We start from the raw sequence: 18657 nt of genomic DNA on the forward strand, positions 1-18657 counted from the left end.
ATGACAGGAGGTTGAAGTTTTTGCATCAAACTTTGCATCAACTTTATTCAAAATAAATAAAAATATTATTGAAAAATAGTGAAAATCATTGCTTTTATCCATCTCTTTTTCCTCTCTATCCCCTTAAATTACCTCTTCACTACTAACTTTTTACGTAAAAGTTTGATTAAATTAAGATCAAATAAGAGTTTGATTAACTGATTGGAAATGCATATAAAGCTATCTTCTCTGTATCTTTTTTTTTCAAAGTTGACATTTTCCTTGACTTGTACTCTAACCAGTTAATAATCTGAGTGTACTAAGACTGAAATAATTGCTAGATTTCCTATCTGTTAAGGTATAGTGAGTTCTTTTTTTTTCATGTTATACAATACTTGCCAGCTACATTTAATACCTTCTGACTATTTTCTAAAAGAAAAGTAGTTGTGATATATATATATAGATATGATGCTTCTAAGTAGTAACAAGCCCATAGTGTCCAACAGAGTGTTCTTCCTTAGGCCCACTTTTGTATTGAAGTTAGCATCAAAGTATAGGCATCAAGACTAGATTAGATTTCATCAGTACAGGAAAATCCTGGAGTTCTTTCTACTAATCAAGGGCAGCAGCTTTTCAGCAAATTAAAGCACTATGAAGTAAAATGATTGGCACAGAATCACATAGCCAGTGTTAGTTGAGAGACTTGAGCCTAAATCTTTCTGGCTTTGATTCCATCTCCATCCATTATGCCATGTAACCTCTCATATCGAAGTATAAATAATATGGAATGTCTGCTCAAATTATTTTTGAAATTTTTGTACTTCCTCTGCATAACATGTTGGTGAATTGCTGTAGTAGTTATTTTTATGATGGTCTGTTCTTCTGAGATTGTCTTGGAAGAGTCTTCTTGGTGACCAAACATCTCATAAAATGTCTATTTTTTGTTTCCTTTGGATGCAAGATGAAACTAATAATGCAACTTACTTATTTTTGCCTCACTGAAGAAACCTGGATCATTTCCTCCAGTATTGTATCATATTATTGGCCATTAGATAAATATAGTGGTGATGATGATGATGATGATGATGATGGTGTTAGCTTAACATTTTTATACATGATGTTCCAAAAGTATTGTAGTTTTTTAGTTTTAATAACTAAAACACTGTAGTTTTCAATGTGCTTTACATTTACCTTATTTGAGTTTTGACATTATGCACAGAGTGCCAATAGTTAATTAGTCAAGAGGGTTGCAATCAGGAACGCCTGAGGTCAGATCTGGTTTCAGCCCTGTATTTTCTTGGGATACCAAACAATTCTCCTAACTTCTTTCTGCTGATAAATTGAGATAATTGTAAAGTGTTTTGCAAACCTTTAAAGCATTATATGTAGATACTAGCTATTATCATTAAGATTGGCAGACTAATGAATGTGAATTTTAGCCTCCTTTATCCCAATTCTGCTACTCCAGTCTGCAAAAATAAAAGGCATTTTTTGTAATTGTCCCTAAGGATTCCAGTGGTCAAAAAAGAAATTAATCATTTTGTAGCCATTCAAGTTTATCCTCAGGCTGCAATCTGTTGCTTGGCCTATGTTCAACTGGGAATATTTACTTGAATAAATTAATTCCCATTTATTCTCATTTGAATGCACTTAGTATAATGATAATAGCATTCTTATATTTTAGTGTGCCCAAAGAACTTTGATATACTTGAAAAATGCTTTTATTTCTAATATTAGCTTTTAATGCATTATCCTGCTTGTAATTATTTAGATCAGTGGTCTACAAATTTCTTTGGTAAAAATTTTTAGAATCCCCCAATGTTTATTTTTTGTAAAGGTACACTTGTACTAATAATTGTGTGCATTCTGATATTTATCCAAGATAAAAAAGTTTAAAACTTAAAAATCATTTTAAATAGCAGGTAGAATTTGAGTGACATGATTAAACTTGTACTTTTAAGAATATCAAGTCAGCCGGTGAGTGGAAGATGAATTAGAAAGAAAAAGACTTGTGGCAGACCAGTTAGGAAACTGTTACAAAGTGGTAAGAAGTAATGAGAGCTTGAACTAGTGTGGTAGCTCTATAAGTAGAGATGATTATAGATACAAGAGATTGTAAGGATAGTGAAAAAGGTTTTGACAACTAATTAGAGTTGTAGAATGAGTAAATTGTTGAGCAGTATATTGAGGTTACAAGCATGGTGATGCCCTCAGAATCAAGAGGGAGAGATTTTGGGGGAAAAGTGACGTGGGAATTGTAATATTCCAGTGTATCCTGACCTAGTCAAAATGGAAAAAGAGAGTAGTCTTGTTCATTATCCTTGCCCCAGAACAGAACCTGTCCTCTGATGGTCATTTACTGCATTCCAAGGTGATGGGGGAGTAGAACTGGGGATAGAATTCTAGGGATAGGGATGGCTATGCTAGAAGATTAGAAAATTATACCTTCGTAAGTGTAATCAAGGACCTGGGAATCAGCTAGCTTATTAACATTCTGAGAGATCAGTACTTGTAATCATCTAAGAAATACTGGTCAGAATAGGGGAGTTTATAGGGATAATAAATGAAATATGTGATATAGTCATTTTGGAGACAGTTCCACTGATAGCTTTTGTTGAAGGTGGAATGCATTGTGAAAGTGAATGCATCCTGTATTCACACCCTCTGGTAGATCAAACACACATTGTGGTCATGGTATGGTCCTCACTTTGAAAACAACTGACTTGAAAAACTTTTGAATAGGAAGGAAAATCTTGTTTAAGAAGAAACCTTTCAAATATATATATTACAACATTTATAAAGTAAGACTGAGGTGTGTGGGCTTTAAGTGTGTGTGTATTTTAAAATTTTCTTGAAAAACTGAAATCTCTAATTTTGAAATTTAAAAAAAAAACCCTCAGTTTTTTTATGCCCTAAGGCCATAAGTTGAGTCTGAGAGTCTGAGACCCAGAAGGTCATCTGCAGTAGAAAACTTAGACTTCTTCCCAGCATTTAGTTGAAGAATAGGAGGAAAACTAGATGGGGGGGGGGGGGGGGGGGGGGGGGTCAGGGGAGCTTTCTTAATACTTGGAAGTCAGGACAATATCCTTTTCTGACTTGGGAGAACATCATTAATTCCTAGTTATTTGCTCTAATTCTAGTTAACTCACTAAACAGTTTTTCTGCTTATTTTAGTTATTTGTAAGCCATTTAAGGATGACAGATACCTTTTGAAGGCTATATTCAGAATTTGAGTGTGATAATTTTTATTATATTTTAAGTAGTCATTGCTGTAGTACTTTTATAAAAAGATTTGCATCAAAGAATTTACAAAAGAATTAAATATATTATTCAAAAGAGCAGTCAATACATATGACTGTTTTTACTTTAAACCAATTAGCTATATACTTCAATATAAATCGAGGGCTGATAAAGATACAATTGTAGATTTCTACCTGAAACCCTACTCAATATTTAATGATGTTAAGGTGTATGGTATCATCTTAAATGGAAGATTAAATGACAGTTGCTTTTAGATTGCTTTTTAAACTTCCACGTATGTGCAGGATCTTGTAGTATCAACAAAGATCAGTAAGAGTTATTCCCTTTATGCTTAAGGAAGTATGGAAAAATAGCTTGAAGCCTGTCAGAGTAATTTTAAGGGTCTCTTTAATATGATGTAAATAGTAGGAACAATAACACAAGATTAAAAATCTGGAGACCTGGATGTGATTTGTTTCTGGGTCGGCCTGTAAAGACGTGGGGTGTGTGTGTGTGTGTGTGTACCTCACAGAATTTCTGTAACAATAAACAGCAGATTTAATTCTCAGTTATAAAAGTTGATGGAGTTAGATGGACAACCCACAGAACTGGTTTCTCAACATGTAATATCATAGTCAGACAAGCAAATAAATGGCAAACTGGGCCTAGAAATATTTGGGTGAAAAGAATAGACTGTATTGTATTTGGGAAAATATATAGTTCTTCTTGTAAGCCTAAGCTTCTCCTTAAAACAGAAACTCCACCTTTTAAAAATGAATATTCATCCACTGATGCTATATGACTGCAAACTATAGAATATATCATTTTATAAGGAATCGAAATCATGTGTCATCCAAAAGAAATGGAGGAATGCATTATGGGTATAAATAGGCTTCAGCATATTACTAATGATGAATTGTGGACACGAAGATAAAAGATATCAGATGTATAACTAGAAAAGGAAGAATAGAAATGGAGAGAAATAGGAGCTAGACAGCTCTGTGCTGAATTGAGCACATATATGATATAAAAAGGTCTAAAGTAAGGTCTTCTGCATATAGTGTGGACCCCTTATGAAAGATTTATGGAAGGAAATGGACAAAAGTTGCAGAATGAGATGTGGCTTAACTGCAAATTAGACCATTTGAGACTTTGAGAGGCAATGTGGTTTAGTCTAGAATGCTAAATTTACAGAGAAGCAAATTGTTAGTGGAGACAGTATCTACACAGATGAGATCACAATCCATTGAAGTGTTATTAAATATGAGGGAAGAATGAAATAATATGAAACAATAACAACTTCCCTCACTGAACCTCAGACCTGACAAAGATCAAATTAGAGAGTTGGTAAAATTTAAGAGACTTGTATGAGGACTGGTAAATTTAAGCAGTATTTTTTTTTATTGCATTTAAGTGTTCTTTTTTATTTTCATACTGTTTTTGCAAAAATAGACAGCAAAAAGATATCAAGAAGTTTAAATCAATATAATTTGACAAATAAAAAATCAACATTCAGCCCAATTAAAAGAAAAGAAGCAAATAGTAGAGAAAACAATCTATTTTTAAAGTAGATTACTTCTTTATTTGTAGACTATATCAAGTGAACAAGCATTTATTGAGTGTTTACTCTGTGCCCAGACATTCTTCTAAGGAATAGAATATGGCCAGGAAAATACCAAGTTGTTATTCAGTTATTTCAATACTATCCAAGTCATCATGACTTCATTTGGGATTTTTTAGGCAAAAATATTGGAATGGTTTGGAATTTCTTTCTCCAGATCATTTTACAGATGAGGAAACCAAGATAAGCAGGGTTAAGTGACTTGTCCAGGACTACACAGCTACTAAGTATCTGAGGCTAGATTTAAAATCAGGAAGAGGAAATCTTCCTGATTTCAAACCTAGCACTCTCTCCACTGGGACACCTAGCAGCCAAGATGCCACAGTATCTGTCTAATGACATGCAGAAACATAGGTTTCCTTATCCCCAAAATCTGCCCTTCATATTATAGCAAAGTAGTCTAGACTCTTTATCATTGGCATTCCAAACTTTTGTAACCTGGAACTTTTTTTCCTTTCTCTATTCCCTTCCACGTGTCATATTGCAGCCTAACTCAATTGTTATAGCTGCTCCTTAGACAATTCAGTATTCATAACATTTTTCTACCTGGAAGAGGCAGCTAGATGATTTAGTGAATAAGGTACTGGACCTGGTACCAGGAAGACCCACATTCAAATTCAACTTCAGACACAAGTTGTGTAAAGTCTTTAACAAGTCATTTAATGTCTGAAGAAATGGCAAACCACTCTAGTATCTTTGTCAAGAAAAGCCCACGAACATTATTTTTCAGGAGGTCTCAAAGAGTCATGCAACAGCTGAACAGCAGCGACAACACTTATCCTTCCAGGCCCAGATCAGACAAGTCCTGCTTGTAAAATCTTCCTTCATTTCTCTCCAGTCAAAACCTATCCCTTTTCCTTCTGATCTCATTTAACACTCTATACACTATCCATTTTGTTATCTTGTCTTTTTCTTCTGAACTTTTGTTGTGTGCATGTTCTGTTCCTCAGTGAGATTTTAAGTTCTGTAAGGGAAGACAGAGAGACCCTGACCTAATTATCTTTGTATCTACTCAACACCTTGCACAGTGCTTTGCTACTTAATAAATGAACAAATGAAGATAGTTCTCAAAATCTAAAAGGAAATAGTTGAAGATAATAGGGTAATTGGTCAACCCATGTGGAATTGTACTTTGAGCTTCCTCTTGGCAATATACTCATATGAGAGGCTGTTCTGAGAACAAAAACAACTATTCATCAAATAGTTTGACAAGTGGGAACCCAATTAAGAACCATCATATTTCTTTATAGGCACCAGACCATCCTCTTTGGCTTCATAGGTATTTGATACTGATAGAGACAAAAGAGTTTGGCACTTTGCAGAGGATTATACTTGGCTCTAAACCAGTGCATTTTGCTTAGGAAAAACCTTGTAGTCTAGTGTACTGATCCTATACCATAACTAGGCTTATATATAGTCTTTTGCTCCAGAATTTGATCAGTGTGAATGAACCCCATGAAATTGATTGCATTATTCAGTTATAAATTATATATGGTCATTGGTTCTAGCTTAATGGAAATATCCAATGAAAAAAATTTTAAAGTTAGTTTTAAAATCTATTAATGTGATACAGGAAAAGATTTTAAAATTTTGATTAAAATCTATTACAAGCGAACAGACTTTATAGAAAGCAAAATTTAAAAATAAAAATATTACTGAATATTATCTTTCAATGTAAACCTATGTTGAGGATACGACAAAGATATCATTGTTGCTATTGAAAATTTTTAATAGTATAGACTGAACTGTTTTTCTTTAGATTTTCCTACATATATGGTAGTTAGGTACAGGGATTAACCACATCTTGGCAAATTTGCATGATTACTTTTTCACACAGTGGATTCATTATCTTAAAATAATTAATGCATTAAATGTGAAATTATTGTCCTTGCAATCATTTTTCAATAGTTCAGTTAATTGAATGTCATTTTTGAAAGTAGCTTGAAACACCTGTGCTTTCTTACTTGATCACCAAAGAACTGCAGGTAATTAATGGTTGAAAATTCCCAGAACTGAGGATTTTGAGACAGATAAATAAGGATTACTTTTAATTTAAAATCTTCTTCTGATTTTACCCTCAATAAAAGGGTTAAGCAATTCTTAGACATTACATCCAGATTACACTGCAAATTAGAAAAGAATATAAGTTCTAAAGAAGACGTTCTTTTCCAAGATAAACCTGTTTTTTCTACATTGAAAATTTGTTACTCAATGTGTGTACTTTGTTCAATTTCATTTTCTCCAAACCATCAGGATATTTAGTTGCCGCATTCTCATCTGCACTGGACACATCTCTGGTAATTTTAACATTACCCAAGTGAACTCCATTTTTAAAGCATAGAACCAATCAGTACTTGCAAAAAAAATTGTTTCACTATCTACTTCATTTCCATTTTATTTTACTGGGTTAAATAAACTTAAGATTTTGTCTAAGATTTTATCTGACTAGCTGCTCTGCTAAAAGGGATAATGTGGAAAAATTGCAATCTCCTATATATGTAGCAAAAAGATGGTTCAATTCTGTCATTGTAACACTTTTCTTTATAATTGTTTGTAGACCACAAAAAGCTAGTTCAAATTGCTTTTTTTTTTTAATTTTGCCTACCTGTTTTATGATAATATTCTTTACCAGAGTTTTAGGCAAAATGTGATGTAACTGAGTATCATGAACATGATAAATTTAAAAGAGGGTGATGAGATGTAAGAATGCTATCTGTGGTTTATAAACAATTACAAGGAAAAGTGTTACAAAGACAGTCCATAGGCTTATCTCTGTGTTAGCAGTAGCCACAGGACAGACATTGTTTGGCAACTCTAAAGTATATACCCATTTCTGGGTGAGTGAGAGAGAGAGAGAGAGAGAGAGTGTGAGTGAGTGTGTGTGTGTGTGTGTGTGTGACAGAATTGAATTTTGTGTGTAGGTATAGATGTGGGTGAGTGGAACCCCAGAGAGGCAATCTTATTTTTGGTCTCAAGGGAGTGGGAATCTTGAGGAATGGTCAACTTTTGGTCCCAAGGGTTAAGAAGACCTGAGGAACAGTATCAGTTGCAATCCTAAGGGAGCAAGGGCCTTTCTTGTGTAAGGACCAGAATACAGATCAGTAAGCACAGCTCTCCCCAGAACACAAAACCTTGGAAGTAGTGGGAACTTCCCCAGAACTAACTCTGAAAAGAAGTACAAAAAAGCCTGAAATTTGTGACAGTCTCTTCCCCCCCACACATACACAAACATACACATATAAACATACAAAAAAAAAAATTGGAAACAGCCCAACATTGACACAAAGTTCAAAATCAAATTTTAGAATGTTTTTTTTAAAAAATGAGCAAACAACAAAAAAAGAACCTGACCATAAAAGTCTACTATGGTGACTGGAAAGAGAAGGCAGTGAAATCAAAATAAGTACAAGCAAGATGCAAATTTTACAAAGGGGAAATTGGATACAAGCTGAACAAGAATTCCTGCAAGACCTGAAACTTTTTCAAAACCCACCTAAGCATGGTTGGGGAAAATTGGGTAAAAAAAATGAAAGCAAAAGAAGAAAATTATGAAAAGACAATTAACATTTTGGTAAAAGTGATGCCAAAAAAAAAAAATGAAAAACTTAAGAAGTAGAATTAGCCAATTGTAAAAAGAGGAATAAAATTACATCTTGATTAAAAGAATTAAAGACATTAAACATTCAGTATTCAAGAAGTGCAAATTAAGACAACTGAAGAACTATCTCACACCCCAGATTTTGGCTAAGATGATAGAAAAAAATAATGAGGGGATGTGGGAAAATTGGAACACTAATACATTTAATACATTATTGATAGAATTGTGAAATGATCCAACCGTTCTGGAGAGCATTTTGGAATAGTGCCCAAAGGGTTATAAAACTCAGCAGCCTCTCCACTGCGTCTGTATCCCAAAAGGATCATAAAGGAGAGAAAGGGACCCAAATATGCAAAAATGTTTGTAGCAGTAAGGAACAAGAAATTGAGTGGATGCCCATGAGTTGGGGAAAGGCAAAATAAGTTATGGTATATGAAGGTGGTGGAATGTTATTATTCTATAAAAAATAATCAGGCAGATTTCAAAAAATCCTGGAAAGACTTACATGAACTGATGCTGAGTAAAGTGAGCAGAACCAGGAGATCATTGTTCACAGCAACAGCAAGATTATGTGATGATCAACTGTGATGGACTTGGTATTTCTCAAAAATATGGTGATTTAAGGAATTTCCAATAAACTTGGGATGGAAAATGACAGTCACATTCAGAGAGAAAAATAGAGACTGAATGTGATTTGAAGCATAGTATTTTCACCTTTTTGTTGTTGTTTTCTTGGCTTTTTTTCCCCTTCTGGCCTGATTTTTTTCTTGCACAGCATCACAAATATGGAAATATGTTTAAAAGAATTGCACATATTTAACTTATATTAGATTGCTTACTATCTTGGAAAGGGAAAATTAGAACACAAAAATCTTACAAAAATGACTGTTGAAAACTATATATGTATTTCAACAAATAAAAGACAATGGCAGGCGAGGGGAAAGGAACCATAGGCAACAAACACACAAGTGGAATACTTGTGGTTAGTGGGAAGGTAAAGTCTAAGATGGTAACTGAAGTCTGGTTATAGACAATGAGTCAACTATAGAAATTCAGAAACTGGGAAGCCAGAAGTTTCAAACTGTGTATCAATATATATGTTGAAGTGCTGATATACAGGGGAGGGTTGAGACGGAGAGAAAGATAGTGAGCCAAGCACTGAACTCATTGAAGAAAGGGCAATATTCTGGTATTTGGTATATAACTGGGTGATATGGAATGTTCAGGGAGGACTAGCACCTCTGGTGTGAATGCTTGCTAAGCCCTTTTCAGGGCTGTTGATCTGCTTTGGTGCCTGCCACCTATGGTACCAAGAAGCTATAGTATGTACAGCAGCTGCACTGTTAAACGGGCTCGGCAGGTAGGCTAAACCAGATTGAGGGTAACCAGCAGGCTTCAAGCCTATTAGTGAATTAGGAGGTGCCTACTCCAAGCATGTGAAGACTTTCCTGACCAGAATGGGCAGATGAGAACATTTTGTTACAGTGGCCATGAAGGTGACAAAAGTATCTGTACTTCTGTGAAGGACTCAGAGTTTGTCAGACATCAAAGACAGCAAGGTCTGCATCCTGCACCATCACCTGTTATCTTGTCTTTTGTCCTGTCACTAAGCTTTGATGAAGCTAGAAGAACAAGCAAGCCTGATAAGATTTTGCACAATATTCTGCCTTAGTTAAAACTAATTCACGTGCCATAATCAAAAAGGCATCATCTATCACTTTACCCCAACATTGTAATATCATTGATTCTCTTTGAAAACAAAGGATGAACAACATCTACACCAAATGGCATAGTATCCAAATTCTTAAAGAAGTTAAGCAAATTATAAGAGGAAATAATAAAACTATACTGTAAAGGGACTTCAATTTTCCCTTCTTAGAACTAAATCAATTTAACCATAAAATAAATAAGGAAGAAGCATGAATAGAACTTTAGGAAAATTAGATATGGTAGAATGGAGAAAATTTAATGGGAATAAAAAGTAGTATACTTTTTTCTCAGCTATATATGGCACTTTCATAAAATTTGATCAAATACTGCATCATAAAAAACCTCACATCTAAATGCAGAAAAGCAAAAATATTAATCCATCCTTTTCAGACCAAAAAAAAAAAAAAAACAAAACTTATTTAGGGCCATAAAAACAAAAATGAAACTTAATTGAAAATCAAATCATCTAATCCTCACTAATGAGGGAAATTAAGAACAAATCACAGAAACAAAAATTTTTTTTTGGAATGTCAACATTCCAAAATTTGAGATATGCTACAAAAGCAGTAGTAACCTAGAGGGAAATGTATCTCTCTTAAAATACATCACTACTGGGCAAGTCACTTAACCCCAATTGCCTCAGGAAAAAGAAAAAAAACACATCAGTACAGTAGAAATAGACCTTTATTAGAGGAACTCATGCAATTAGTAAAAAGAAGTCATTTTCTAGTTGATAAATGGTAAGAGGATATGAAAGAAATCAAAGCTATCTATAGTCACATGAAAAAAAAATGCTTTAGATTACTACAAGTTAGGGAAGTGCAATTTAAGCAACTCTTAGATACTACCTCACACCTATCAAATAGGCTTACATGACAGAACAACACAATGGCAAAAGGAAGAGAGGTATGGAAAAAATAAAGACACTAATTGAGTTGTGAACTAGTCTAATCATTCTAGAGAAGAATTTAGAACTATGCCCAAGGGATTTAAAACTGCCCTACCTTTTAACCTAATAATGCTAGAGAGATCAAAGAAAAGGGGAAAGACCTTTTTATATTAAAAATACAACTTTTTTTTTGTAGTGGTAAAGAATTAGACATGAGAGTGCCAATCAATTAGGAAATGGCTGAACAAGTTGTTATATATGATTGAGATGGAATATCATTATATTTTAAGAAATATGAGTGGGATGGTTTCTGAAAAACCTAGGAGGACTTATATGAAATCATGCAAAGTGAAATAAGCAAAACCAGGAGAACACTGTTCACAGTAATAGCAGTATTGTAAGGATGATCAGCTGTGAAAGAGTTATTCTGATCATGACAGTGATCCAGAATGATTATCATGTCTTAATTTCAAAGGACTCATGATGAAAAATGGTATCTATCTCCAGAGAATTGATGAACTCTGAATTTAGATTAAGCATACTTTTTTTTAACTTTATTTTGCTTGTTTAGTTTTTGTCATTATTTTATTTTGAAACATGACATTTTTTTCATAACTTCACATATATAATAATATCAAATTGTTTCATGAAGGAAGAGGGAGGGAGAAATTAGAACTCAAATTTCTAAAAAATGATTGCTTTGGGAACAGTTAGCTGGTGCAATAGAGCACCAGCCTTAAAGTCAGGAGGACCCGAGTTCAAATTTGACCTCAGACACTACACATCCTAGCTTTGTGACAAGTTACTTAACCCCTAATTCCCTCAGGGGAAAAAAATGAATTGCTTTAAAAAAAAATTTAAATTAGGAAATAATTTATTTTTTAAAAAAATAACAAGTGATTTATCTTTGATGTACAGGAAGTAAGTGTCCTATTGTGGATCTGAATCCACTGTAAATCCAGTGTTCTTGCTATAACTTGCAGCATATTCTCTGTAATGAAACAAGTGGGACCAACAGGTAGGCTAGTTTGTAGTCTTAGAAAGCAGGCTTTGTCTATTGCTAGGATAATATTTAAAGCCCCATCACCATGATAGAATCTGTTAGAGGATATATAATGCTGCCATAGCATTCAAAAACCATGATTCATTTCCACATCATGATGAGACACTGGAATTGGACTTGTATGTGTATATAATTCATATATGTATATAATGAAATATCATGGTATGCCGTAATTAATACAGTGGCTTTAATCCTAATTCCATATCTTGAATGCAACTCAACGTGTGGTGGGTTTTGTGCAGAATTTGTCTTTTAGTAACTATGTCTCAACTTTAATCATTCATTTTCTGACTGAAGTCTCAGATTTGAAACAAATTTAAGAGGTAATTATTGTATACAGTTTAGCTCACTAAGTAATAATTCCTAACTTGAGACAGTTGAATGAAGAGAGAAGTAATATAGATAACTACAATCCTTTTTTTCTCCTTTGCTTTTCTAGCCCTTAGTTTCATTGGATGCTGCCAAACCTAACGACCACCCTTTTCCTGTAACTTGACTTAAATTCAACCAATTGTGGTTTTTATTTTTCAGAACTCAGAATTCCATGAGGGGATATAAAGAATGACAAATCTAGGGGGTAGAGTGGGGAAAGATCTTTTCATATGGAAAAGATTATTTTAAGTGCTTTGTATTTAGCTTTCTCCTCCCCCAGTTTTAGTTAAAGGTTTTTAATAGAATTCATAGAGGGGAAAGACCTGCTAATAATAATCAACATCCTAAAAAGCCTGTGTTAGTTGTTAATTTGGCTATGTGTGATGCACAAATGTGGCAATACAAATGGTGTTATTTAGCAAACAACACATCTATAATATTATCTGCATAATTATCTATTATGTATCTACTATCTATTATCTATATAATTACTGGTGAGTCCTCACAGATCGCGTGCTGATCACAACCCATTCATATTTTTTTTTTGGTATATATATTATCAGGGGTGGTGAAGGACATAGTAGAAGCTACATTATAGAGAATCTATTAAAGCAATAAGATGTGTTTAATCTTGAAAAGACAAGATTTAAGGGACACATAATTATTGCCTTCAAATGAGTGAAGAGCTGGTGTGTAGATAATGAATTATATTTATTCTTTTTGACACTGAAGGGCAGAATTAGGAGCAAGAGATTGAAGTTGGAGCTAGGCAGATTTCAGCTCAATGTGATAAGTAGCCTTCCTCATAATTAGATCTGTGCTCAAAAGTATAATGGAGTAGCTTGAGAGATAAAGAGTTCCATCTTTAATTTTAACAAAATTTGTATTATTTCTTGTTGGTTGTTTCAGTGCTTTCAAAATTGCTGGTTCCATCCGATTTCTTTTCAATGTGCTCTTCCCTATTTTATTTTTTAAAGTTATTTCCATTTTTTCATATAGAATATTAAGGTTTGAGATAGTAACATTCCAAGAGTACTAACTCCACTATCACAAATAATGGAAAGAAGTCATTTTTAATACATCTATATGTATATAATTTTTATTTTTTTTCTTTTATGTATAAATCCATTTAGGATGATCTGGCTTAGTTTAGATTTCTCGAAGTTTTCTGCAAAATTAACTTGACATATCCATTTTCTGTTTTTGTTTTTTTTTTTTATATCAACTTGTTTGTGTTGGTTAGGTTTGAATTTTTCTAATTGCCCATAATATCATTTTTATTATCTTTATTCTTGTTATTTAGTTTTTATTTTTGTTCTAACAACAAATAGTTCATTTTCAGATTTCCTCCATCAGTAACCAGTCATTTATTGTCAACGTTTAATCAGTTTTGGTTTTTTGGTGCTGTCCTTTGATGTTGATTATGCCAGAGCTTTACAATTCTTGTATCCAGCCTTTTCTTTTCCAGCACGTTAGTCCTTATAAACCTTCCCTTAGATTATTGTAATAGCCTCCATCCTGCTTTAAGTCTCTTTAACATTAGTCCCTCTTACACACTGCTGCCAAAATAACTTTCTTTAATCTATATTCCCCTTAACTGCTAATGCCTTGTATTTAAATACCATATACATGGTTTTATTTATTAATTTTATCTACATTCTATATAGATATTTTTATGTGTACTTAATATCTCCACTAGAATATAAACTCTTTGTGAGACAGATTATTTAATTATTTATACTTTTATACATATTGTCTGCCACTGGCACATAGTAGGCACTTAATGAATATTTCATTGATTAGAAGAAAGTATTCATGATGTACCGTCATAAGGATCTTCAGCTACTCCTTTAAGCTTTTAGATTCTTTTGTTTCTTAATCTTGAACTATATATTCCAACTTTTTTTCTTCTACTAGAACCCAGCTTTTGTTTCTACTTGTTTTGGAGAGGGTACTAGAATATTGAAATACTGGAAAGAGATCTAGTTCTAATATACAAAATTACATTTTGGAGAACCTTATATATGTGGTTTTTGTTTATTTTGCCCAAGAGAAGCAAAGGCTGCATCATATTTCCAATTAGACAAGTTATCTAATCCCTTTAGAGCTAATTTCATGTCCCTCTGTTGAAGAAAGTAAATATCTAACCCTCTTGACATACTCAAGTTGCATGAGTCCAGGGATTATGAGTCCATTTTTAATTTCAGTTTTCCTCATTTGTAAGAACATTATTTCCCCATACTGAAGTATTAAAGATATTGAAGGATAAAGTAGATGAAAAAGCTAATCTTAATAGAATTATTGTAGACTTTGGTATACGGTAGTGCTCAGATTTCATTATGACATAATATTACATAGTAATTCATGACTACTATTTTCACACAAGTATTATATATGTTATATATTGTATTATTATGTAAAACTGAAATCAAAGCAATCACATTTAAGATTAAACTAGTCTATGAATAACAGAAACTTCTGTGTTAGAGGATCAAAACATTTTCTACTAGTACTGGATATATTTTTAACATGATTCCAGAATTCAAATGCATGCAAATAACCTTGAAAGTGCTTACTATCCCTTCCATCCCACTTTTGGTGGCTCCTCTATCATCCTTATTTTCTCACTTGTCTTCAGTTTCTCCTATCTGCTGACTGCTTGCTCCTGACATGCTTGTCCACATCTTATTCATCTTCAAAAAAAATTCACTTGATTCATCCATCCCTGCCATCTGTTGTCCCATGTCTCTCCTCCTTGTTTGGTGTCTAAACTCCATGAGAAGACCATCTATAAAGATGCCTCTACTTCCTTTCCTTTCCTCTCATTCTCTTTTTAATTCTCTGACTTCCAAACTTAATTCAACTAAATCTGCCCTCTCCAAAGTTACTAATGATCTCTTAAATGACCTTTTCTTTAGGAGGAAAGAAACAACTAATTTTCTTTTCTCAATCTTCATCCCACTTGACATCTGCAGCTTTTGACAATGTAGATTATACTCATTTCTTTCTTCTGTCTAGGTTTTCAGGATATTCCTTTCTCCTGGTTCTCCTTCTGCCTATCTGACCTTATCCTTAATCTCCTTTGCCAGATCTTCATTCAGGTTGTACCTAAAGACTTTGGGTGACTCACAGGACTCTGTCCTGGCTCTCCCTTCCTTTCCCCCAGCTCACTTGGTGATCAGGTTTAATGAATTCAGTTAGTAATTCTATACTGATGAGATTCTCAAAAACTGACTTTATCACCCCTAATCTCTTCTGACCACCAAATTGCACATTTCCCTAATGTGCACAATACATCTCAAAATGGATATCCTTGAGTTACCTTAAATTTATTATGTCCAAAACTAAACTCATCTTTCCCTGCTGATTCTTACTTCTTCCTGACTTCCCTGTTATGATGAAGATACCATCATCCTTCCAGTCATCTGGCTGACCAAACATCCCTGATACCTATATGTCATCCTTGACTCTTCACTCTCTTACCTCCCCTTATTCATCACATATCCAGTCTGTTGCCAGGACCTCTAGATTTTACCTTGTTAGCTCTGATATACACCCTCTTTCATCCTCTGAACCCAGAAGGTGCAGACTCTTATTAAATCCCATGGTTGAATTGCTATAGTAGTCTGCTGTATAGTCTGACTGCCACAAGTCTCTCTCCACTCTAATACATCCTCCACCTGGCTGTCAGAGTGATCTATGTCACCCCCTACTTGATAAACTCCAGTAGCTCTCTGTCACCTTTAGTATCTAATACAAAATCTTCTCTTTGACATTCATAACCTTGCTTTCTCCCCACTTCCATCACATCCTTGTCAATACTCTTGCTGTTCCTGACACCATTTTCATTCAATTTCCCCCATGATTGGAATGCTCTCCCTCCTTATCTTTACCATCTGACTTCCCTGACTTTCTTCCCTCTATGAAATCCCATCCTCTATGAAAAAGCTTTCTTTCCCTCTCCCCTTTAGTTTTAGTGTTTTTCTTCTGTTTTCTATTTATCCACTATATGTTTTGTTTGTACATAGGTATTTACATGTTATCTCACTCATTAAACTGTGAGCTTCATAGGAGCAGAGATTACTGTCTTTTGCTGTTTTTTGAATCCTTGCCATTTGCCACTGGAATTGCTTGGAACCTAGGAGGTGCTGAATAAATATTCATTGACTGACTGGAAATACAAATACAAACAAGCAAGACAATTTCCACTTTCAGGGAGTTCACATTTTAATATGTAAAAAAGAGCAGATACAGGGAAGTATACTTCCCTGTATCTGCTCTTTTTTACAATGGCCACCATTGAGGAGGGTAAGAAAAGGGATATTATGAATATCATAGGATGAATGAACAACACATCCTTTCCAGGAATTCTGGTGTGGAGTTGATTGCTATTTTCAGAACTGGAGTTGAGAGATAAGAAGTTGGGAAGAGACTTGATAGGCCTGAAATCAAGCAAGGTACATTGCTTACCAGTCAGAGTCTGGCATCTTAGAGCTGGGAAGTTGTCAATCAGATAGCATGTCCTGGAGCTGACTATAAAAGGCATATATTAGGTGAAAAGGTTCTTAAGTGCTTCCAGAATAGTCAGTGGGCTTTGGAAGAAAATCTTATTCAACCACTTCATTTTACTCAATAAAACTGGGTTCCAGAGAATGTAAGTTTCTAGAGGTCACATAGCTAATAAAGAGTCAGGACTAGAACTAGGTCATCCAACTTGAAATTGAAGACTCTTGACTTTACAGCACACTTACTTATTTCCACTACAGAAATCCCCAATGCTTTTCAAAGTACAGTCTAGAAGAAGGAACCCTCCCTGGATTTAAAGTCAGAGAATCTGGGTTTTCAAATCTTATCTGCTATCTTATCTCTATGGTTTTGGACAATTCACTTTACCTCTGGATTTCAGTTTCCTTATAGGTAAAATGAGGGGATTGGACTGAGGTGACCCAAGACCCCTTTTAGCCAGTCTTACACTCTGTGGAAAGCATTCATAAATTCTGTCACTGTTTTCTGTTTTGTTTTCTATTGTTTTTAAATTTCTCACACTGATTATTGTTTCTTTTTGAAATTGAGATAATTATATTTAGAAAAATGAAAGTAATCTTTTGGGGGGTTGTTTTGATACAGATAGCATTGCTAAACCGCCTTGAACGAATATTTGAAGCCTGTTTTCCTTCCTTACCTGTCCCTGAAACTAAAGAAGGAGTTACTTCCCTGGAACACTTGCTAGAAGCAAGCAATACGCAGATCAGAACAAGAGATTCTTTGGGTGAGAAGTGGTGAGTAACTGACATTTTAAATTTAATTCAGCATGTAATTTATTGACTGTCTGCTATATGTAAGGCACAGTGCTAGAAATACAGGAAAGACAGACAGAAATAGTTCTTGCTCTCAGAGAGCATACGTTCTCCTCTTGTGATATAATGTGTAAACATGTAAATAAATACAAACTATAAAGAAATTTAAGGTGATCAAGAAAGACCTTGTGGGGGAAATGGCAGCTCAGCTGAAATTCTGAAGGATGTTTGGGAAGAAGTAAGGAAGTATATTCCAAGCACTGCTCATAGGAAACAAAGGCATAGGAATAAGAAATGAAGTGTCCTGGATTGGGAACAAAAAGTGAGTGATTTTAGTTGAGTACATAGTGTGAAATAAATATGAAAAATAAGTTCAAGCTAGCCTTAAATATCAAATAGGAGTTTAAATTTTATCTTAAGGTAATAGAGAGTTATTGAAAATTTTTGAGCAGGGAGAAAGCAACAGTCAGTCAGACCTGTGTTTTAGGAAGGTAATTTTGGCAGCTGGCTGGAGGATGAATTGAAAAGGGGAGGGACTGGCTTCAGGGATGTGAATCAGGAAGCTGTTTGCAATAGTCCAAGAAAAAGTCTATTACGATTTGAGTTGAGATAGAGTCTGCAAATGAAGAAAGGCAAGAGAATAAACATTTTGTTGTGATACGGGAACCACCTGCCAGTGGCTGCTGGAGGTCTAACTCAGACCTGTAGAATGGATCTCTTCATGTGAGAGGATGATAATGATGATGGTGAGACAAGGAGACTGAGAGGTAGTTGCATTCTCTGCCCTCTTCCCTCTGCCCCCAATTTGTTTCATTCCCAATCCACAAGGAATATCTACATTAGTAAAGGCTGCTTTGCAACTCCTTCAAGTGTTATGATTCACAGCTA

The 18657-nt window shown here is 34.3% G+C and overlaps 1 protein-coding gene across 4 annotated transcripts in view; it reads left to right on the top strand.

The window, feature by feature from the left end:
- The window catches only part of AFTPH (aftiphilin), a 90843-nt gene that overhangs the window by 39427 nt on the left and 32759 nt on the right, over positions 1–18657 (top strand). For all 4 annotated transcript variants that reach the window (XM_031950568.1, XM_031950569.1, XM_012540174.3 and 1 more), the window contains exon 3: positions 17600–17751. In XM_031950568.1, coding sequence (XP_031806428.1) covers positions 17600–17751 — 152 coding nt within the window. The remainder of the gene's footprint in view (positions 1–17599; positions 17752–18657) is intronic.

Source organism: Sarcophilus harrisii, chromosome 2 (genome assembly GCF_902635505.1).
Source record: "Sarcophilus harrisii chromosome 2, mSarHar1.11, whole genome shotgun sequence".
NCBI classification, from domain to species: Eukaryota; Metazoa; Chordata; class Mammalia; order Dasyuromorphia; family Dasyuridae; genus Sarcophilus; species Sarcophilus harrisii.